Source organism: Cricetulus griseus, chromosome 4, assembly GCF_003668045.3.
Source record: "Cricetulus griseus strain 17A/GY chromosome 4, alternate assembly CriGri-PICRH-1.0, whole genome shotgun sequence".
NCBI lineage: Eukaryota > Metazoa > Chordata > Mammalia > Rodentia > Cricetidae > Cricetulus > Cricetulus griseus.
Window position 1 is genome coordinate 152,563,269 of NC_048597.1, and position 24,847 is coordinate 152,588,115.

The window sequence follows — 24,847 nt, forward strand, 5'->3', positions numbered from 1 at the left end:
GTGAGAAGCTAGAATAGGTGTTTCGAAGCAGAACACTCCTCCACTGCTGGTGGGAGTGCCAACTCGTGCAGCCACTTTGGAAATCAGTATGGAAATTCCTCAGGAAAATGGGAATCAGTCTTCCACAAGATCCAGCAATTCCACTTATAGGCATATACCCAAAAGATGCACATTCATACAACAAGGACATCTGTTCAATTATGTTCATAGCAGCATTATTTGTAATAGCCAGAACCTGGAAGCAACCTAGATGTCCCTCAACTGAAGAACGGATAAAGAAAATGTGGTACATTTACACAATGGAGTACTACTCAGCGGAAAAAAACAATGGAATCTTGAATTTCGCAGGCAAATGGATGGAACTAGAAGAAACCATCCTAAGTGAGGTAACCAAGTCACAAAAAAGGCAAACATGGTATGTACTCACTCATATATGGATTTTAGACATAGAGCAAAGGATTACCAGCCTACAATCCACATTGCCACAGAAGCTAGGAAACAAGGAGGACCCTAAGAGGGACATACATGGTCCCCTGGAGAAGGGGAAAGGGACAAGATCTCCTGAGCAAATTGGGAGCATGGGGGGAGGGGAGAGGGAGCTAGGAGAAAGAGAAGGGGAGGAGGGAAGAGGAAGTCATGAGGGAGCAGGAAGGTTGAGTCGGGAAGAATAGAGGAGAGCAATATAAGAGATACCAAAATAAAGAGGGAGCCATTATAGGTTTAAAGAGAAATCTGGCACTAGGGAAATGTCCAGAGATCTACAAGGATGACACCAACTAACAATCTAAGCAATAGTGCAGAGGCTACCTTAAATGCCCTTCCCCAATAATGAGATTGATGGCTACCTTATATGCCATCCCAGAGCCTTCATCCAGTAGCTGATGGAAGTAGAAGCAGACACTCACAGCTAAACTCTGAACTGAACTCCTGGAATTCAGTTACAGAGAGGGAGGAGTGATGAGCAAAGGGGTCAAGACCAGGCTGGAGAGACCCACAGCAACAGCTGACCTGAACAAGGAGGGGCTCAGGGGCCCCAGACTGATAGCTGGGAAACCAGCATAGGACTGACCCAGGCCCCCTGAATGTGGGTGTCAGTTAGGAGGCCTGGGAAATCTATGAGGCCTCTGGCAATAGATCAGCATTTATCCCTAGTGTACCAATGGACTTTGGGAGCCTATTCCACATGGAGGGATACTCTCTCAGCCTAGACAGATGGGGGAGGGCCTAGGCCCTGCTCCAAATGATATGACAGACGTTGACTATCCCCCATGGAAGGCCTCACCTTCCATGGGAAGCAGAGAGGGGATAGGATAGGGGGCAGGGGAGGAGGGGAGGAAGGGGAGGAGGGGAGGAAGAGGGAACTGGGATTGACATGTAAAACAAGCTTGTTTCTAATTTAAATAAAAAACATAAAAAAAACCATATAGGTGTTTCGAGACCCAAGGACCCCTTGTTTAAATGTCCCATGCCTGGTCAGGAGACTTGACTTTAGGATAGTCATTAGAACAGGACACTGAAAGTATCAATTGATCCCATCAACAGAAATATGATGATACCATACCCTTTATTTACAATGAGAAATTTGTCCAGATAAACCCATCATAAATTTTAACAAATGCATTTAGTACACTGTACTGACTAGCTTTGCCACTTCCACACAAGCTAGGATCTTTTGGAAAGAGGGAACCTTGATTAACAAAATTGCACCCACCAGATGGGCCTGTGGGGCATTTTCCTGATTGACCATTGATGTAGGAGGGCCCATCTCACTGTAGGCAGTGTCACTGCTGGGCTGATGGTCCTGGGTTGTATAAGAAAGCAAACTGAGCAAGCCAGTAAGCAGGATTATGCTGTGGCCTCTGCTTCAGTTCCTGCCTCCAGGTTCCTGCCTTGAGCTCCTGCCCTGACTTTCCTCAGTGATGAGTGTGACCTCAGAGTTGTGAGACGAAACAAACCCTTTCCTCCCCGTGTTTCTTTTGGTCATGGCACTTTACCATAGTAACATGCTACAGCCACGACATTCTGCCTCACCATCTGCCCAGGATCAGTGGAAACAAATTAAGTACAGAACAAACCTCTGAAACCATAAGCCAAAACAGATCTTCCTTTTTTGATCTGCTTTCTCAAGTATTTTGATCACAGTTATGCAAAAATAACAGTCCTCCATTGACTATTTGTTTTATATCAAGAAACGTGTCTCTGAGCTATACAGAGTGGTAGCTGTTAGAATGTCCCGCAGGAAGCAGACTTAAAGTTCTACCATTCCAGAGAACCTGGAAAAAAGGCATTTCGAGCTTCAGGACATCCATGCTGACTCTAATTGATGCTCATCCAGTCTGCTGCATCTCCTGACTGGCTGTGTCTGCTTGTCAGTATTCAAAGGTCTTCCATGAGTTAGGGAGGAGAAAAAGGAATCTGTTTCGTGTATGATGAGCAGAGTGTTCATCACTGAGCAGCCTCCATGTCAGAAATCTCTCACAGAAGAAGAAATATCAAGCTGTCTAACCCTCTGGTTCCTGAAGTAACACTAATTAGGTGAACCCCCTTTTCAGACAGCACATCTACACTCGTTCCAACTGATTCAGAAGTCCCTCCAGTACACCCTTTTGAATGTTTCTGTCCCAGATTCCTCACCGTTCTCATTGTGACTTGCTGCTCTGGTTGGGCTCTGCTGGCTACTGTCTGATTCCCCACTTATAAAATATTGTCTCTCCCTTTCTAAATGGATGCAATTTAATTTTTAATGTAACTTTGGGGCTTTGCACTTACCTTATTAAATTTCCTGTGGTGGGCTATGGAGTGTGGTGTGGCAACGTGCAAGAATGAAGGATCATGGGGAACAGATCTGACGGTTTATATTTTTCCGTCTGCTGCTTATGTTTACAAAGTGGGGTCTAGTGTTCAATACTAAGAAGGAAACATATTTGTTGACTATCATGTATTAAGTAAATGTTTGGCAATGATGACAATCTCAATCTTTTCTAGTCAGTATGGCATCTGTAGCTCAAGAAGGAACGCTACGATTCTCTCAGTTTGAGTGTAACCTCATCTGTCCCTTGTAAGCCCATTAAATAACTATCAAAATTACTACACACACACACACACACACACACACACACACACACACACACACACACACACACACGGAAAGGAAAGTAGGCATTGATCTGGGGCTGGTGAGAGGGATTAGAAGGGAAAGTGCTTGCTGTGCACACCTGACAACCTTACATGTAAAGGTCAAAGGTGAACACTGACCTTTCGGCCTTCTCCCCTGCCCCTCACATGTGTGCTGTTGCATGCATGTTGCATGCACTCACTCATCACACAATATGTAATAATAATAATAATAATAATAATAATAATAATAATAATAATTTTAAAAGTTGATCTGAAAGAAGAAAAGAAAAAGCAATGGCTTGAATTTTATTCCTAAAATAAGGAAGAAAAATGTACTATTTGATCATGACTGCTTTCTAAATGAAAATGACCATTTACTTTTGAATGAATAGCTGTCTCTGCCAGTGGGAGACTTCATATCATGAAATTACCTAAAGTTTAGAATGAATGGTCAATGAAAGCCAAGAGCCAGTTCCCACATTTACATCAGGGCTTTCATCACACAACTGCTCCCAGAAGCACCCTGAATTACAAAACACTAGGGGTCATAGCAGTTACTGGCATCATTGCAAAGGTTTCTGTTGTGTTGTTTATTTATTTATTTATTTATTTATTTTACTTTTGAAATGGGGTCTTGCTATGTAGTAGCAAGCCAGCCAGGCTGGCTTACATCTTGCTGCCTCAGGCTCCCAAGCACCGGGATTCTAGGCATGTGTGTTCATGCCTGGCGACTGAATATCTCTTATTACTACGATGTTAAGAAGAAACACAACTTGTTTAAAGGAAAAAACTGACTCTGTCCTGAATGAGAAACAAAGGTCAAGAGAGGGAAAAAATTCTAACTAGGCTGCCTGAGCAGGCAAGGATACTCTTTTAATCTCAAAGATGGAATAGGGGAGTTGGCCAGTAGGATATAGATTCTCTAGCTTTTACAAATGCAAAGAGAAATGTAGGATGTGCATTAGATAACGGGGTTTACCATCAGTGACATTAATTTTTCATTGACACCCATGCTTACACAGCTCTGACAGAAACTTTACATATTACTAATAGAGTGTTGGTTGCTTCTTTTGCCAGTTAGCGAAGGATACACACTGCTTCTATGCACACTGTTTTGGTGGAGCTTGGCTGCATCACCCCTGTGAGCTTGCTGGGCAGGTAAAACATACTTCTACATTAGCTCTTTGAAAGTGGAGTAGGACACAACCTCTGCCAGCTATTTTTTCTTTTCCTTTCTTTTTTTTTTTCTCGTGAACCATTCTATTAATACCAATCAAATCGAGAAAATGATCAAATGAAATTGCATTTTGAGCATCGTAAGCTGTGTAATGTCTATTCTGTTAAATTGGGGCCTATAATTGCTTCTGTCCTGAAAAGATACAACAAAGACAGCAATCATGGCATGTCATTATCCCAGACTAGAAAACCGGCCTTTGCAGGGAGAACTTCAAAGGCTTGTGGTTCTCAAATTGCATTTGGCTGCTATTGTTGAAGCGCAGGCAATCTTGATTAGGTGTTTACACTGAGGTAAGGCGCAGAGCAGAGAGTCTGAGTGCCTGGGTCTAGAGCCATTAAAAAATTGTACATTATGTTCCTTGCTTTGAAGTGAGGGTTTGTAGGGAGGAAAGCAACTCAGATTGAGTACAGCTGAGCTAGACTGCACTGCTGTTTCTCTCTCAAAGAAACACATCAGGTTCTTAGAGAATCAGACGGCACTGCAGAAAGCAAGGCCAAGGCTTCGCCCAGAGCCGTGTGACACAGCAAATCTACATAGCACACCCTGACACATGCTTCATAAACATGCTAATATTAGAGTGTAGTCACTGTGGGCTGTGCCCATGTTTCTCCTTACATTCTGTCTTTTCTATCGCCTGTGTGTTAGCTGCAATGGGGAGCTTCATACTAACTGACAAGGCTTTGTTACACCCATTCCTAGTGATAATGTACTGGCAACTAGCCACCTGGCCAAATCAAATAAAGCATATGTATGTGTGTGCACACATGTATGTCTGCATGTGTGATGTGCATGCCATGGTGCACATGTGGAGGTCTGAGAACAACTTGAGGACTTTGTTTTTTCCATTCACCATGTAGGTCCGGGGTTTCAAACTCATGTTGGGTTCGGGCAGCTTTACCTGCTGAGCCATCTTGCCATCCCAGTGTCAGATTTATTTTATTTTTTTTAAAAGATGTCTCATCTTCGTTCTGCTATATCAGCTACTTACACTCCCACTTTGGGCACGATCACTGGGTGTATCGAGGGTTTCTTTATTCGTTTGGGTAATGAGTGCCAGGAAGCATTTATTCCTGCTGTATTCCTGACACATTGTGTTCCTGGCTGTCCCTGTGGCCAGTGCAAGAGACTGATTCAGATTCTACTACTGTGAGGTATCTTTGCTGGCACTCAGCTTGGCTGCTTAAATGATCAAGGGGTTTTGTGTTTTCAGCTGTTAAAGACAACATGGGCAAAATATTAGGACTCTGTGGCCAGCCTGTCTCCATTCCTATAGAACACCTGAGCACATGCGCTTGATGCTGAGTTCTGTGGACATATCTGTACACACACACACACACACACACACACACACACACACACACACACACACACTCAGGTTCCTTTTCAGTAGAGGATTCTGGGAGTTAAGACTCCTAAAGTGATCATCGTCTCGCACTTAAAAAGACTTCCTTCCTTCCCCCGTTGCTCTTAGTTGCCACAAGCATGCAAGGCTGTACCTTGGGCTCCCAGGCACTTCATCCTGGGATCCTGGTTCCCTTCCTAATTCTGATGTTTACATGGACCATTGTCTCTGGGCCTGTATGAAGGCCATTTTCTGCTTAGAAACAACTTTACCTCATTATCTGTATTTATTTATTCTATTGAAGATTGGACCTACAGCATGCTAGGAAGGCTAGATCCTTAGACTTAAAATATATTTTTGTTTTTGAAACAGGTTCTCATGAAGTTAACTGGGTTGGCTTTGAACTCACCATACTGTCGTCTCAGCTTCTGGAGTAGCTGGGATTACAGGCCTTTAGCATCCTATTTAGAGTATCTGTTTTGGTATAAATGTAACTTCCTCCGTGAAGTCTTCCCTGATTCCCACAGGAGGCAGCCATAGACACACTCTCCTAACAAGTACCACCCTGTGGCTTGTGTTTCTTCCCATTTTGTCTTAGTCAGGGTTATCATTGCTGTGATGAAAACCATAACCAAAAGCAACATGGGGAGGAAAAGGTTTATTTTGCTTACACTTCCAGATAACAGTCCATCATTTGAGGGAAGTCAGGGCAGGATCCTGGAGGCAGGAGTTGATGCAGAGGCCATGATGGGGTTGCTGCTTACTGTTTTGTTCCCCATGGTTTGCTCAGCCTGCTTTCTTATAGAACCTAGGACCACCAGCTCAGGGGTGACCCCACCCACAATGGGCTGGGCCCTCCCCCATCAATCATTAAGAAAATGCTCAGCCAGGCGTTGGTGGCTCACACCTTTAATCCCAGCACTCGGAAGGTAGAGGCAGGCGGATCTCTGTGAGTTCGAGGCCAGCCTGGTCTCCAGAGCGAGTGCCAGGATAGGCTCCAAAGCTACAGAGAAACCCTGTCTCGGGGGAAAAAAAAAAAAAAAAAAAGAAAAGAAAATGCTTGACAGCTGCATCTTTTATTTTTATTTTTGTTTTGAGACATCCAGCTGAATCTTATGGAGGCATTTTCTCAACCGAGGTCCTCTCCTTTCAGATGATTCTAGCTTGTGTCATAAGACTTGTGTGACATAAGACTAGTCAGCACACCCTTTCTTACTGAAATCCCATGATGGCAGAATGGAGGGGATAGGTGCAGGACTGCTGTGTTGTACAGACCAGAGCACTATGCATTTGTATTTCCCAGTGACCCTGAATGTGCCAGGCATACACAAATGCAACAAATACAGCTAGATGATGAATTCGACCCATGTTGTTCCCCGAGCTCTCCCATCTTCATCAGGATGGACATAACATCTTTCTGTTTGCACAGATTCTATATCCATGGGTTCAGCCAGGGCCTAAGGCACGGCTCAGTTGTAGAGCACTTCCCTAGTATTCATGAGGCCCTGAGTTCCAGCCCCAGTACCGCAAACAACAACAACAACAACAACAACAACAACAACAAAACAACAACAACAACAAAACAACAAAAAACAAAACCACAAAAGCAAACAACAAACAAAACCAAACTGTGTGTGTGTGTGTGTGTGTGTGTGTGTATCACACCAGTAGTGAGCATGTGCAGACTCAACCCCCAACTCTATCACTCCCAGGATAATATGGTACCATAGCTATTTACATAACTGTGATGTGTCAACATAAGCTACAGCTGTCTGAGAGTCCACATAAAGATGTGCATAGGGTTTACATAAATACCACACCATTTAATAAAGAGACTCGAGTTCATCAGATTTCAGTGTCTGAAAAGGGTCCACCGTGGATATCAATGGGCAGGTAAATCTACTTAATTATCCAGGCAGGTTTGTGGTTTCCTTCAAATCCAGGCAGTGAACTGCCAATAAAGTGGAGGTGGAACCTAGGGCCTCATCTTCCATCCCACTCTTGCTCATTGTGCCCCAGGGCTTCAGGTCCTTCAGCCCCTCAACTTCTCATTGTTATTCCCTCTCCCATGAATCATCTTCCCCAAATATTTGTGCGGTGTGTTTTCTCATGGCTTCCTTATCCTCAGGGAGACACTGACATGTGACCTAGCTTAAATTGTGATTTCCCCCCATCATGACAAAGCTTTTGATATCTGCTCTGCTTCATCTCTCCCTTATTACTAAAGTTGGAGTGTGAATCTAATTAATCCTAATCAATAAAAAATCGGGAGTCAAATATTGGGGGAAACCTGGAAGATCAGAGAACTGGGGGGAGGGGAGAGCTGCCAGTTGCTTCCTTCCTCTCTGGTTCCTCAGTCTGGAACCGCTGAGATCCTGTCTCTGCCATTATCACTTCCTCTCTCTGTCTCCTGAGGATTGCTGGGATTAAAGGTGTGAGCCATTAGCTTCTATAGTTAACTAGTGGCTAGCTCCACCCTCTGATCTCCAGGCAAGCTTTGTCAGAACACAAACAAAATACCACACAACACTATGTATTACATCTATTGTCCACCCTCCTATATAAATAATAAATCTACACATCCCTCTCTTCCTCCCTTCCTCTCTCTCTCTCTCTCCCTTCCTCCCTCTTTTATCCTCTCCTCACCAAAAGAGAATGGGTGTAGAATTTTCTACTCATGGCCCATTGATAGTGGCTCAAAAGTTTTGGACTTGGGGGCATTTCAGATTTGGGGTTTAGGGTTAGTGATTTTCAGTCTGTGGAACACTTTCTAGTAAGTTCTACTTGTTTACGTGTGTCCTTTCTCCTGTTCCATAAGATGTCAGGAGAAGGTTCACAGATAGTAGCATGACTTTGACCATAGATTCATGGCAGCCTGGGTCATTTAATATAAAAGACAAAAATGTCATCTGACTTTGATTCAGACTGGTGCAATATGCCCTGTGTAAGACACAGAAGTATCGAAAATGATGGGCCCATTTTTGAGTGCTTAGAAGAGACTAATCCTTAAAAACGATTGTGTTAAACTTCCAGTTTTCAAAAGGGCATGTATAAGCTATGTGGGAAGTTTTCTTCTGTTACATGGATTTAATGAAGTGCTGAGCTGTGCCCACCAGAAGGGCGCCTCAGAAATGTCTCATATTGAAAACACTATGAAGTTCAATTGGAATTACATAGTCCTAAGTAAGTGCTCTTGTTTTGGTATAGGACAAAATAAGAAAATCTATTGATCAATCAATGAACAACCCCGCAGTCCTGACTGGGCAGAAGAATAACTTCTGCAAGTGCTGTAGAGCCAGATCTCAGAAGCAGCACTAGACTGGAACATTCTGTAAGAGAGGAGTCCATGCTTCTAACCAAATACAGTTATAAAAAGATGATCATTCTTAAGTAAATAAAACTAAATCTGACAGACAATTCGAAGCATCTCTTAATTCAAGGCCATGGAGAAGGAGTAGTTGGGGAGTGGTCTTATCACTAGGAAACTAAATTCAAACCAAGAATTCAACAATAAATACATCACACAGGCCTATGTGACATTTAGCGCTTCCACATATAGAATGCCACTTGAACATCCCAACAATCCTGAATCTGCAGAAGAAAGTAAACCTTTGTACTTTTGAGACAAAGTCTCATGTAGCCCAGGCTGGATATGAGATCTTGAACTCTTGACTGCTGGGGGTGACAAGTGTGTATAGTGGGAAATTACCAATACGGAGTCAGGTAGAAATACAAGGGTATTTAATAGGGAAAAGCCTTACTTTCAGAGCGACCTAGCCAGCAGCATGGCAGCCGTCTGTAAGCAAGCCCAAAAGTGAAACCGAAAAAGAGACGCAGTCCCCTTCAAGTCTCTCTCTATGTCACTCTGACCACGCCCTCGAAAGTGTGGTCAGGCACACCTGTAGCCAGCCCCTAAGTAGGTGTGGCTACAGCTTCCCCTACAAGTGTGTACCCCCTTCTAGGTTTCTGCAGCACTGGGGATCAGAACCTGGGCTTTGTACACTCCAGTGAGCACTCCACTAACTGAGTTACAGCTGCAGTTATAGGAAGCAAACATTTGTAACCTCTCTTTAACCAGGAAAACAAGGCTCATGCTTTTGTGATTTGCCAAAGGCAACAAATGGCTCTAAAGGGGCTTAGGCCAGCAGGATGGCTAAGCAGATACAGGTGCTTACCATCAAGCCTGATGGCCTGTGGTCACTACAAGGAGGAGAGAATTGAATCCTTTGACCTCGGCATTAGGAGCCCCATGGCATGTATGTACCTGCATACACACACAATGAAACAATAAATGTGGCAAAAATAAAAGGGTCCCAAATCACACCTTTTGACTTCAAATCACATTGTTTAACTCAATAAGCACCTACCTTCTCTCTTTCCCTTTCCAGTTTCTCCCACATTTTAGACAAAGAGAAATTATTTAAAGTTACATTTATTCACTAGGTGGTAGTGACGCACACCTTTAATGCCAGCCCTTGGAAGGAAGAGGCAGATGGATCTCTGTGAGTTCCAGGACAGCCAGGGTTGTTAATACAGAGGAACCCTGTCTCAAAAAACAAAACAAAACAAAATTACATTTCTTCAGTAAATATTTAGTTATTCCTTTCTGTGTGCCAGGGCTGAATTGGTCCATGACCTTGAGGAGCCCACAGTCATGAAAATGCACACACACACACACACACACACACACACACACACACAGAGAGAGAGAGAGAGAGAAGAGAGAGAGAGAGAGAGAGAGAGAGAGAGAGAGAGGCAGAGGGATCTGGAGCTGGAGGCCAGCAGAAATCACATACAGTGAAATCACAAACAAAAGCAAACAAACAGATAATAGGGAAGTAATAGAATTGTAGCCAAGCAGACCTCTAGAGAGGTCAGAGTTGAGGAAAGGAAATGTTGGAAGGACTACGACTCAAAATTGTAATTTAAAATCAAATTATTAAATACACTGTGCATGACCCAACAATATTCAGAAGTTCTTTATCTTAAATCTAAAGCTCAGGCATTCAAAGCAGTTGTTAAAGAAAGCACCGGTTAGGTGGATCTAAGATTGCAAGGTTCATAGGCAAGTGAGATGGCTCAGTGGTAATGCAATGCTTGTGGCCAAGCCCCACAAACTGGGTTCTTTTCCTGAGACCCACATGGTAGAAGGAGGGAATCAAGTCCCACAAGTTATTCTTTGCCCTCCACATGATCCAGTGGCATGCACATGTCTAATAAGCAAGCAAGCAAGCAAGCAAGCAAGCAAGCAAACACATAAATGCAACGGAAGTGGCAGAGTTCTGTAGTCCACCGGCAGACTTTGATTGGCTGGGGATATTCGGGGGAGAATCTACGAAGTGTGTGTGACACATCTGCCCTGAGTATGGGCGTCTTGGTCCCATAGGCTGGTTGTCTGCATGGATTAAATGTGTGTGTGGGGATATCCCCTTTCTCTTCTCTGCCATGTCCTCCCTACCAAGGCCGACAGAAACCTTGGTTCTGTATAAACCTTTCTTTCCCTGAGCTGGTTTTCTCTCAGGTGTTTCATCATACCACCACCACCAGCAAAAAATGGTACTCAAATGGATCCCTTCTGGAGATGACAATGTCACGTCATATCAAGTACACCAGGCATGTCCCATTGTGTCCTTATGTCACCTGAGGGTCTGTCTCTTTACTTTTGAGCACTGTCCCTTAGGACAGGAGCAGACCACTTAGAAGGGCCTATCCCCAAAGTGGTTTCCTTTCTTTTTGTATGGAGAAAGGCATGTAGGAATGTGCAGATATGTACATGCATGCATGCATACATACACATTCGTGCACATGTGTGTTCAGGGATGAATGAATGACCTTGGGTGTGGTCTCTCTCAGGTGCCATCTACTTTTTTTTTTTAGGTCAAGGTCTCTCAATGTCTTGGAGGTAACCAATTAGGCTAAGCTGGCTGGTCAGTGAGCTCCAGGGACCTATCTCCCCCTTCCCAGTACACACAACCATGACCAGTTCCCCTGGAGATCAAACTCCATTCCTTGTGCTTGCTGACTGAATCATTTCCTCAGCTCCAATAGCTCTCCTTTACTGCTGGTCTGCCATGTGTTCAGAGCTTTGTATAAAGCATTCAAATAGTATTCCAACACAGAACTTGACCCCATATATAAGCAGGATAAGGGTGCGAGGGACCACTTGTTCGAACACCCAGCAAGCACTATATTTAGTTCCAGGATTCTCCGACTTCCTAACTAGTATTTCATTTCTCTTTCCTCCCCCCCCCCACATCATCTTTTTCCTCATTCAAGGGTGCTACTACCAAGGCAGGGAAAGCCAAAGGCTTTTCCATATTTCTGATCTGTTTGTCTTTCATCCCTTCAGGGCTCAGCTCAAATGATGCCTCTACAGTAAATACAGCTTGTTTGGTTTTCTGTGAGATGGTATCTTGTCTGTGTCACATGGGTGGAAAGCAGGCTCCTGGACAGATGGGGGCTCTTGCTATCTTATTTTCTGCTGCTTGCCTAGTACAGAGAAGAGAACTTAGGGCATAGTTGGTGTTCAGTAAACACTCCATGACTGACTGGCCTGCTTCTGGTTCACAGATCTGGGCAGTGACGTCTGTTTATGGCTTTACAAGGTCCTGAAGACTACAGACAATGAACAACCCTTCTGTATTTACAAGTATAAAATACCTGTAATTTCTTTTCAAGATATTAGTAGGGAAGGGCCAAATCACACTGATAAAGCACTTACAGCTCTTGTGAACTCAGGCTAGACTTCACCTTCTTCTTCAAAGTCTGTTGAAATCAAGATGGAAGGGCAGTTCATTTCAGAACACAATTTCCTTTAATGGCAGGTCATAAATTTGACTCAGATGCTAATGAATTGAAAAAGTGCCAGCGGTCACCAGCACCAGCAGAGCAGTGGCCAGATGGTGATGCTCAGGTGCCCTCTAGTGTGTGCTGATTTTCGTGTCAGTTCCTGGTATCACAGGTCATGGGCTTGAGTTCTTTTTTTTTTTTTTTTTTTTTTTTTTTTTTTTAAGATTTATTTATTTTTATACACGTTGCTATTTTGCCTGTGTGTATGTCTGTGTGAGGGTGTCATATCCCCTGGAACTGGAGTTACAGACCATTGAGAGCTGCCATGTGGGTGCTGGGAATTGAACCTGGCAGAACAACCAGTGCTCTTAACTGCTGAGCCATCTCTCCAGGCCATGCTTGAGTTCTTACTAAAAGTACATCTTCATGGCTTTAATCCCAACACTCAGCAGGGGGATCTCTGTGTTTGTGGCCAGCCTGGTCTATAGATTGAGTTTCAGAAGGGCCAAAACTGCATAATAGAGAAAACCTGACTCAAAAGAAGGAAGGAAGGAAGGAAGACTGTGGTAATGCGTAGTCAACAGTTCTGTGGGAAAACTGAAGTTAAGGCCAATGGTTCCATTCTGAGTCATGTGCAGGAAAAAAAATAAAAGCAACTTAGGTGACAGTATGCAGCTACAAGGAGAGAACTTAATCAGGGTTATTACAAAGTGGATATTGCAAATGATCCTTACTCCCCAACCCCCCTTTTCGGGGATAGGATCTTATGTATCTCAGGTTGGCATCCAGTTGCTATGTAGCTAACAACAATGACCTTGAACTTCCCAAACTCCATGTGCTAGGATGACAAGTGTGTGTGACCATGCCTGTTCACTATGGTGCCAGGGATTTGTGCATGCTAGACAAGCACTTTATCAACTGATACATAGCCCTGGCCCACCCTGGTCCACCTTTGTTGCTATTTTCTGATTTAGTTTTTTTAAAAGTTATAATAATTATGTTTTATATATATAAGTATGTTTCAAAAACAATAGACACAGCCAGGTGTGATGGTGTATGACTCTAATTCCAGTACTCCAGAGGCAGAGACAGGCAGATCTATATGAGTTCCAGGCCAGTTAGGGCTATGCTGTGAGACCCTGACTCAAAACAAACAGGAAGAGAAAGAAAAAGAAAAGCCCACAGGCATAAGAAGGCTCTCTGTGGTGGAAAGCTATGCCAACCCCCCACTTTCTATTAATCACTTAGGTGGTGTTCCACAGTGCCTCACTATATAGCCTAGTCGAAGACCCAAAATTTATAATCTTCCTGCCTCGACTTCCCCATGTGCAGAGATTATAGCTGTGAGCGCCGCACCAACTTGACGTGCATTTTTTATTCCTCTTCTTTCATTTTTCCGCTGTGTCTGTGTGTTTCACTCCTTGGGTTTCTCTTACTGATAAATCCTGTTAAACTGACTGCAGCATTTCAGAATGAGTCTTCATTTCTTAAACAGCCATAGTGTGCTCTATCGTGCGATCTACCATAACTTCCTTCACTATCCCCTCCAAAATGACAGATATTTGGGTGGCTTCTGATCTTTGGATGTCACAAACAAGGCCGAGATGAATCACGTCCTATAGCTGCTTTTTCGAGACTGCACATGTCTATCTAGGACAAATTCCTAGGACTGGAGTATGTTGGGCCAAATAAAAATACTAATTACAAAAATCATATGCAGCACTTACTGTGACTCAGGCTCTAATCTAAGCCCGCTCTGTACACCAGCCTACTCATTTGATATTCTTAACAACCCTATGAGGAAAATGCTGTTATTATCTCCTTTATAGACGAGAAAGCTGCGCCACAAAGAGGGTTAATAGCCTGCACAAGGTCACACAGCTAGCACAGGGCAGAGCCAAGCAACATGGCTGGCTGCTTTTAGACATTATGTTCTAGCTTCTCTGGGAGTGTAATTGCATTTTACATGGCCTTTATTCTGGGTGTGCTGATTTCTTTTCTTCCTGGCATTACTGGACATTTTCATCAACAGGTGAGAATGCTTATTAATTATAGGTGTCAATGAATCTCAATGTAGTATTAATTTGCTCTTCTCTTACAGTGACAGATACTGAGTATGTTCATGTGTGCTCAGTAGCCACCTCTGTTCACTTCTCTGGGACTTGTCTTTCCTCGCTTTTTGTGTGTTTCTATGCTGACTTCAGTCTCCTTCCTATGGACGTAGAGGAGGATGTTTTTTACGTATTAGAGATAGTTTTACCTATGGTATAAATTAGGGATTTTTTTCCTAGTTTGTTTCTTATATTTTCATGTTGTTTGTAGTTTCCTCTAATATTTGTTTTTAATACCCACAAAGACAAATTATTAATCTCTTAGGTAATCTAGATTTTTAAATATTTCTGGGTCTTAAGAGAATCTTACTGTGTTTTTTCTACTGTTTTGATGGTTTAATTTTAATAATTAAACACTTGACTATTTGGAATTAATTTTGTATGGTGGGTATATGAATCCAGTTTGCTGTTTCCCTTGGTGTTACACAGGCTTCCCTTTGGAATAGTGCAGCATTTCTTATTGTACCACACAATACATCATGTACAATTAGGTTCTGTTTCTAGATGTCTCATTCTATTGTGGTCAATTTTCTGCCTATATCTGTATTAAATATTACCCTATTATTTGAAGCCTTGTAATATAACATCCAGTAGGGCTTCACCATTCATTGCTCATGTGTATGCTGTATGTGTGGGTATGTGTACCAGAACATGATTTAAGAGTGTCAGACACCTAGAACCAGACCAATGACTCATTGCAATGAACACAAGTAAATATATATGGACTAAAGGGGCTACTGTGTGGCTCACTGGGCCATACTAGAGTGTCCATCTTAGATTTTCTTATATGATTTATCTGTTTGTTTGTTTTGTTTGACTTTTAAATTTTGTTTTGGGGGGAAGCTTGCAAGGGCAGAGAGTGGAAGCGAGGGGATGAGGAAAGCGTGGAATCAGGATTCATGATATGAAATCCACAAAAAAATCAATAGAGTTAAGAAGAGTGTTTTTCTGTATTATTCTCTTCCTTATTGCCTTGAGACAGAGTCTCTCCTTGAACTTAGTGCTTGCTGTCTTGTCTAAGCTAGTTGTCCTGCAGTGAGCTCTTGGGATCTGTCTGTTTTTACGGCTCCACATGCTGGGGCCACAGAAACAAATATGCATGGCAGGCTTTTTGATTGGGTCCTGTGGATTTGAGCCCAGATCCTCAAGCTTACAGAGCACATGATCTTATTTACTGGGTCATCTCCCTCTTCCCAGTCCCAGCATTGCTCTTAATTCCACAGCTTTTTTTTTTTTAATTATGCTCACTTATTATGAACTTAGTAATCAGCTTTTAAACTTTCACTAAAAATACAACCAACCAAACAAATGGAATCAGAGTTCAAGGCCATCTTCAGCTATCTAGAGAGTTCAGGACAGCCTGGGCTTTATGATACTGTGTCTGTCTCAAAAACCAAAACTAGACAAAGAAAAAAAGACAAATAAAACTAAGCATGTATCAGTGGAAGAAACTGTCACATGTTCATACATAACAATTTATTACTGACTATAATCAATAAAACAAATGACACATATCATTATGGCACATTATGCTATATTAAACACATTTCTGCCCTTTAAAAAAGAATAAGAAGAGTAAGAAGAAAAAGTTCATCTTGGAGAATTAGTTTCAAATGCTATAAGCAATTAGCTTTAAGGCATTTGAACCCACAGCAAGGGTGGGCAAAGTCAATACCTCCTTCGAACAGCAAGTCAAGAGCTCAAAGACAGAAAATCTAACATGAATTCAAAGTTTCCTCTGTGATAAACAAAAACAGAGACCAGGCTATGAGAACACTGACAACCAAATTACACCTTGATTGATTGTCATGATAACTTGTAACAGCTGCCAAAATTAGCAATTGAAGGGTCAGCCACAAAGTTCGTGTAAATCTTTTTTCCCCTTATACTGGAAATATAATTCTTTCTTTTGGCCTTACTATTGCCTCTCTTCCATGAGAAGCTTGTCTAGGAACACATTAGAAAGCAGTGAAAAGAGCTGGATGCAATCCCAGCTCTCAAGAGCCTGGGGCAGGATAATTGCTATGTGAGGGAGTTGGAGGCTATCCTGGAGCAGCCTGAGCTACAAAGCAAGACATTGACTCAAAACAGAAAACAAAATAGCAATGAAAAGTATTCCCCTTTGGGGCTGGAGAGATGGCTCCGAGGTTAAGAGCACTGGACTGCTCTTCCTGAGGTCCTAAATTCAATTCCCAGCAACCACATGGTGGTTCACAACCATCTATCATAAGATCTGGTGCCCTCTTCTGGTGTGCAGGCAAATATGCAGATAGATCACTGTATATGTAATAAAAATAAGCAAATAAATTTTTTTTTTAAAAAAGAAAAGCATTCCCCTAGGCTAGGAGAAATGACCAGAGATAGACATTTTCACTCTTGAATTCATTTATATTTTTAGGTAAGTAATCAAGTGAAATTTGGAATTTCACTTACATTTTCTGAAACAAAAAGTATGTTTACATTTTAAAACAATAAAAATATGTTAAGAACTAATAAAGTTTAGCTCTTTTGGTAATTCAGTCAAATGTTCTGTACCCATTCCTGTGTTTTGTTGTTAGTTACAAAGGCAAAGATGCCACATATTCCTATCCCTGGAAAGGGACTCCACCTTCATAGGTGGAGTGACGTCCAAGCTGTTCTCCAATAGGGTGTTGGATTACTGATCGGCCAAGCTCTTTACTTTTGTCTATAGTATATATGGCATATTCATTAGGAGGTGAGCAGAACAGGTCCTTATTTGTGTCCATGAAACAAAGCTACATTTACTTGCAACAACATTTCTTTTTCTTCTTTGCTGCGTGTGTGTGTGTGTGTGTGTGTGTGTGTGTGTGTGTGTGTGGGTGTGGGTGTGGGTGTGGGTGTGGGTGTGGGTGTGGGTGTGGGTGTTTGTGAGTGCATGTTTCAGGCAAGGTCTTTCGACATAGTCCAGGCTAACCTCATACTTGCCATTCTCCAGTCTCAACGTCTTGAGTGATGAGACTACAAGTGTGTACCACCATGCCTGACTTCCAACAGGCCCATTATTCAGAAAATAACTTATCCTCAAAACAATCAGAAGAGGAAAAAGAGGGCATTCATTATTTTTCTAATTTTACATATGGAGAGTCTAAGCTGTAATTTTTTCATACTACATGTACAGGACAATGAGGGGCAGTGCAATTATTGTCAGTGGGAACTGGTAAGATATAGAGTCATTTGAATAATAAAAAGAAAAATCTTCCATACTGTGTTCTGCTTCACGCCACTCCCACACTGCTGTGTCACCCTAGCTCAGCACCCAGCACCTACACAGATCTGGGTGTAGAATCACTTCCTATGCAAGCTGCCGTTCTGGGGGTGAATGTATCATGTTACTTCCAATGTGCTGGGGCACTTTGTAATGCTGCAACCCATGCTAAGGTGAGAACAAAGACAAGCAACACAGGGATTAAATGCTCAGCCCTGCATTTCATCTATTGGAACACACAGAAGAAATAAATCCCAACACACACACACACACACACACACACACACACACACACACACACACATTACAGACATACTTGCAGGCAAAACACTTATACACATAAAATAAACAGTAAAAAATTTCATGGGTCTTTGAATGGAGACATTTTAGATAGAGTAATTGAATCCTAGTAGTTACAGGACTGGAAACCACAGGTGTGTTTCATTTTGCTCTTAATAGAGTTGTAACTTTCACACTCTAAGAAGCAGCTAGGCTAGCAAGGTGGCACAGCTGGTGAAGGCACTTCCCACCAAGCCTGGTGACCTGAGATGGATCCTCGGGATCCACAGAGTAGAAAAAGAGAAGTGATTCCGCAAGCCGACCTCACCCACAACCACATACACACATATGTATATCCGCACCCACACCCCCCCCCACATACACACACACCCTCTCTCTCTAAAATGAAAAAAGGAGGAAGAAAAAGAACAGGAGGAAGCAGGAGGAGGGAAGAGGAGAAGGAAGCAGCCTAGGAAGTGACAGCAACGGGGGTGGGGTGGGGGAGTCGGCGGCGGGAAAGTACCCATTAGTATGGAAGCATTTGCTTTATCAAGGCAAGTGGTTACTATGGCATCCTCGCCCAGAAGGAAGAGACATACAGCCATTTCAAACAAACGCAAATCCCAGGGCAACTTAGAAGGGATGCTCAAGCCGTGCACGCACCTGTTCCTGACGCACCTGTTCCTGACGCACCTGTTCCTGACGCACCTGTTCCTGACGGGTCTCTCCTCTTTTTTTATTGTGAAGTTGAAGGTAAGAGTCTGGTTTAGGAGTCGGCAATCCCAAAGTCAGCTTGTTTTTCTCCACAAAATATTGTTTGGACTTCCTTCTCCGGGGCCCCCGTGATCCTGGCAGGAAAACTTCGTTGTGTGAACTTGAGCTCTTCAGGTACTGGGAGAGGTTGCTTGACTTCTCTCGAAGGTCACTGTCGCTTAGTTCCGAAAAGGACTCATTTTGACCGGTGGCGCCACACTCATAGTTTGGGCTTAGGAACTCGCTTCCAAATAAGGAGGGTTCTTCGCTCTGAGGACTCCTTTTCTCTTTGCCTTTCCCTGCCGAGAGTCCCATTGATGGCTCCCTGGAAGGGTAGAGCGGAGCCCCAGGCAGGCTTTCTGAAGAGCTATCCACAGACCCTGGCAAGACTTCCACAGCCAATGGCTGCGCCTCCTCTCTCTTATTCTTCCAATTGGGATCATATCGGAGATCTGAATATTTGTCTTCTACATGATGCTGACTGTCCAAAGCAGAAAAGAAATGAGAAGTACTTAACTCAGGTAAATCCCCAGGGGATTCCCTCAAGGGACTGTCCCCAACTGAGACAGACCCATTAAAAAGTTCACACACAACGCTCCATACAGAATGGGAAAAGATCATCACCAACGCCACATCTGACAGAGGGTTGATCTCCAAAATAAAAAAAAAAAAAAACCTCAAGAAACTAGAAATCAAACTACCAAATAAATAAAATTAAAAATGGGGAACACATCTAAATAGAGAATTTTCAACAGAACAATCTCAAATGGCAGAAAGACACTTAAAGAAATGCTCAACATCCTTAGTCATTAGGGAAATGCAAAGTAAAACCACTCTGAGATTCCATTTTACACCAATCAGAATGGCTAAAATAAAAAAAAAACAAAAACAAAAAACACCAATGGCAGCTTATGCTGGAGAGGATGTGGAGAAAGGGGAACATTCCTCCATTGCTGGTGGGAGTGCAAACTTGTACAGCTGCTGTGGAAATCAGTATGGTTATTTCTCAGAAAATTAGGAATCAACCTACCTCAAGACCCTGCAATACTACTGTTAGGCATACACCCAAAGGAGGCACATTCACACCCAAGGACATTTGCTCAACTATGTTCATAGCAACATTATTCTTAATAGCCAGATCTTGGAAACAGTCTAGATGCCCCTCAACTGAAGAATGGATAAAGAAAATGTGGTATATTTACTCAGTGGTAAGAAACAATGACAGCCTAAAATTTGCAGGCAAATGGACAGAACTAGAAAAAAAAATCCTAAGTGAGGTAACCCAAAACCAGAAAGACAAATATAGCATGTACTCATTCATAAGTGTATACCAGACATAAAGCCAAAGGTACCCAGCCTACAATTCCTAACCCCAGAGAAGCTTGAGCCCTCTTCCAGAAACAGATGGAAGCAGATGTAGACATCCACAACTAACCAATGGGCCAAACTCCTGGAGTACAATTGAAGTGAGGGAGGAGCAAAAATATGAACAAAGGAGTCAAGACCATGATGGGGAAACCCACAGAATCAGCTGACCCCAGCTAGTGAGAGATCACTGACTCAGGACTGACAAATGGGGAATCTGTATAGACCAAACTAGTCTCCCTTAATATAGGTGATAATGTGTGACTGGGACAATAGATGAGGCCACTGGCAGTGGGTCCAAGATCTAACTTTAATGCACAAATTGACTTAGTGGAGCCCATTCTATATGGAAGAGACACCATGCCCAGCCTAGACACAGGAGTGTGGGGATGGAGAGGTGCTTTGGTCCTGTCTCAAAGAGATGATAAGACACTTAGTAGACTTCTTAGGGGAGGCCTTACCCTCTCTGTGGAGCAAATGGGAGGGGAGAGTGGAGGGAGTGGGAAGAAAGGAGGGAGGGGGAACTGGGATTGGAATGTAAAAAATAAATTTATAAAAAAGATGTAAAAAAAAGTTCACACACACAAATAAACTCGCTCATTCTATTGACTTCATTTTATTTAAACTCAATCTCAGATTCTGTCCTCTCATTTCCCTTTTGCTATCTAGATGGGGTAGGTGCAGCTAAGACTCAAGTTAGAACCACAGGAAAGGTCTGATTACCCAAGTTCATTGAACTCGGTAGCAAAAAAGGATACCAACTAAATCCTAAAAGCAAGGAAACAGACGAAAAGGAAATGTCTGCAATGCTAAACCAACATGTTTCTGTGGTTCAAAGAGTCCTATTACTTATGCAGAGCAATGGCATTCTGCTGTGTCTCCTGCTGAGGATAAGTACAATCCACACTGGCCAGCTGGCCTTGTGGCTCAGTTGCTAGAGTGCTTGCCCAACATTCTACTCCTAGCATTAGGCATGGTGGTGTACACCCTTGCAGTCCCAGCTATAGGTGGAGTAGGTGGAGGTGGTGGGACAATCAGATGTTCAAGGTCATCCATGAGTAAAAGGTTCATTGAAGGTCAGCCTGGGCTACATGAAACCCCGTCAAAAAGAAAAAAAAAAAAAAAAGAAAAGAAAGTGAGAGGGGCTGGGGGAAGGAAAACAAAGAAAGGGAAGGAAGGGAAATATATAATGTCTCCTCTCAGGAGGAAAGCCAAGTTGTTTTTTGTTTTGTTTTGTTTTGTTTTGTTTTTTATCTCAATTGCATGTCTATGCAGGAATTTTGGTTTTCCCTTCCTCTTATCCATATATTTTTATCAAATGTTCCACAGAAAAATCCACGAGGCTTAGACTGTAACTCAGAGTGTATTGATTGTCAGGGCCATGCACAGGAACCTCAGGGGACAGGTCAGCTTGGGCCTCAAGCTCTAGGACAGTCTCATTTAATTAAGGTTAAGCACATGGTCCTGTCTGAGGGAAGTAAACGAGACCCCAAACAAAGTATTTCTTTCTGCCATGGCAGTCTCAATTTGTAAAGTAGCCCTCTAGCCTTAACTGAAAAAGAAAAAAAAATAAAGAAAGCTGGTAATATGGCATATTTTAATGGCCTCTTTGATCTTCAGAAGCTAAATGGGAGAGATTTTTCCCTTGCTGAGGACAGTGGATGTAGTCCTCTAATCAAAAAGAGAATGTGAATCACCCAGCTTTTTATGCTATTTGATATTCCCGTTTACAGAGGACGTAATTTTATGCTGGGTAAACAAACTAATGGTCTCTATAATTCTAATTTATCCATCTTAATGTGGATCTAGATTTCTTTGATTCAATGTAAAGCAAAAACTGGACAAGAAGCCAATACTTGTCGGCTTTACTAAGTTTTCATTGTGAGTTTTTCAGCTGTCCTAAGAAGGTAGAAAATGTTTCCATGTAGATGACTTTTCCTTTTCCTAGACAGGCTCTTCCCCAACAAAACTCCAGAGGGACAATGATTCATCTCTGAGGAAGTGAGGCATCACGGTTTCTCCCACAGCGACACCACAAGATGGCCTGTTAGGGCCATGATGGGTACGTCCCTCCTGTGGCTTGTCTGTCCTACAAATGTCTGTATTTGGACACCTTTCATTTTTTGAGGTAGTTTGTCTCAAATTGGACTGTTGTATTTCTTCCACTTCTCACCACCGACTAAAGATGCATGAAGCCGTGTATCTTAAAGTGTCCTGCATACATGCACATATGGATGTTCTTGCCTAAATAATGTCCTGGGCTTCAGGAACTGCAGTGTGCCTTCCTTCCCTAATCTTTGCCTTAGTACAGGGCAGTTGCTCTAGGACATAACGAGTTAAATGCTTCTAGAGTAAATAATTGGATCTCCATAAATGCTCCAACACAAATACAGCTGTTGATAACTTATTTTAAAAACGTAGCAACATGATTAAAATCTTAACATGAAGACACTTTTTGCGCTGGGGCAAATTAGTGAATGAGTTTAGGGTTTATCTTCTACTAAGTGACCTCAGGTTCAGTTGCAATTGTTTACATGGAGAAGAAAGCTCAATTATTATCTTCAAGCAAATATAACTTTAAAAAACAAACAAACCAAGGTTGTATCCCCACATCTGTGGTTTACTGAAGGGAAAGACTGAATTTAACTTTATTCTTATACTCATTAGTTCACTGGTTGGTTGGACAAGTGTTTCCTGAACACTCAGTAGGCTGGGGAGACACAGTGGTTAAGTAGCACAGCGTTGGGGAAACAAAGAAAACCAACAATGAACACTGTGGAGTGATGCTTGCTCTGGTGGGGACCACAGGGCCACCTGGATTCAGGAGGGACCTGTGCTTGCTTCTCAGGAGGCTGGCGAAAGCTTTCTGTGGGAAGTCATGGCCCCGACCTAAGGCTAAGGAAATGTGCACCAGGCTGAGAGAACAACAGTAAAGAGGAGTGGAGGGGATAGAGCAGCGTGGCTTCTCAAGAACAGAAGCTCTGCAGAGAAGGGGAAACAGAGAGGAGGAAGGCTAAGGCTTGGAGTTGAAGGTTAACCAGAAGTCAGATTTGTAAGGACCTCATAACTCTGGATGAGTTTGGGCTTAGCTAAATTATCTGAGTGCTTAATTACAGAGAGAAGACTGGTAGTCAATTAGGGACAGCCAAAGGGATGAGCTTCAGGTCAGCCTTATACACACATTCTTTTGAAGGCATTTAGAGCCATCTTCTTGGTGACCAATGGAACATCACTGGGCTGGAGCCATGACTCAATGGCTAAGAGCACTTGCTGGGGTTCAGTACCTGGAACCCACACAATGGTTCATAACCACCTGTAATTCTAGTTCCAGGGAGATCCATATTCAGTTGTTCAATAATATCTCAAAATCCACTCCAACCTTGTCATCCTGGGAGCCTAAGATAACTAACTCACTTTCTGGTATAACTAAGTAACATCTGGTATTTTCTTTTAAAGGTAGTTGCTATAGTTAGGATTTTAAATGCCCCAGAGAGGTCCATGTGTTGAAGGTTTGGTCTCCAGATTGTGACAGTACTGAGAAGTGGTTGAACCCTTAGGAGATGGGGCCTTATGGGGATGCTAAGTCACTGGAGCCATGCCCTTTGGGCTACTGGAGCTTTTGCTACCTCTTTGTTTCTTGGGCTCCATAGGGGTTAACAGACTTCCTCTCACAGGTGCTCCTGCCTCGATATTGACACAGGCCTGAAGAAGCAGGGTCATGTGCCGTGGTAATGAGAGTTCAGAGATGTTCCTCCTTCTAAGGTGTCTATTTTAAGAATCTCATCACACTCATGGAAAGATAACACAAGGGCCTCCGATACTTAACGGGAGTGTATTCCCCCCCATTTTACCCTGTGATTACACTGGAAGCACTGCAGCACTCCGACTGCTTACGACATTGAACCAGCATCACACAGTGATTGCCAACAGCCACCTGTATGCATGATGCCTTCCTTCTCTGCACGATGATATGGAGTTTTGTGGTTGTGGGAGATGTTACAGTTGAGTGTAGCAAGGACAACAGCTCTAGAACATAATCACCACCCTTAACTTCTGGTGCCACTGGTTACTTTGTGAATGCCTATTTAACTTCTGTGCCTGGCACAGAGTAAGGATGGAATAAACAGCAGCCTGGAGAACACAGCAATGAGCTCTGTTGCCGGGTTTTGCTCATTGCCCACTGCACTCAGTCTCCAGGACATAACACAGTTGTTGTGTACTACGCTTCCTGCTGATGGAGCTCAAGGGATCCTTCTCCCCACAGGGCTTAAGATATTTTAAGGGTACGAGGCTCTAAGTTGTGCCCTAGTGGCCTGAAAGACATAACACCCAGATTTTTAAAAAATCCATATTTTTAGTCACAACTTAGGTTCTGTGGGAAATGTCTGAACCATAATTTAGGAAATGGGGTTAAGAAATATCAGTGAATCCACATGATGAAGAATTTTAACAGCCACTAAAACTCGATGAGGGAGATACCAGTCAGAGAGCTGAATTGTTTTGTACCTTCCAGAAAATCCTTAAATTTGAGGTGCTAACAGATTTTCTTTAAAGAAATGGCAGCTTGGAGGATCATCAGGCCTACAGAGCTTGACGTTTTAAGCAGAAACTAGACAATACCAAAGGGA

The 24,847-nt window shown here is 42.8% G+C and overlaps 1 protein-coding gene across 1 annotated transcript in view; it reads right to left on the minus strand.

The window, feature by feature from the left end:
* Window positions 1–24,847, minus strand: part of Jhy (junctional cadherin complex regulator) — a 59,065-nt gene that overhangs the window by 24,036 nt on the left and 10,182 nt on the right. Inside the window, exons 3-4 of the mRNA XM_035443592.1 lie at window positions 20,004–20,016; window positions 18,810–19,335 (exon numbers count right to left, since the gene is read on the minus strand). Coding sequence (XP_035299483.1) covers window positions 18,810–19,335; window positions 20,004–20,016 — 539 coding nt within the window. The remainder of the gene's footprint in view (window positions 1–18,809; window positions 19,336–20,003; window positions 20,017–24,847) is intronic.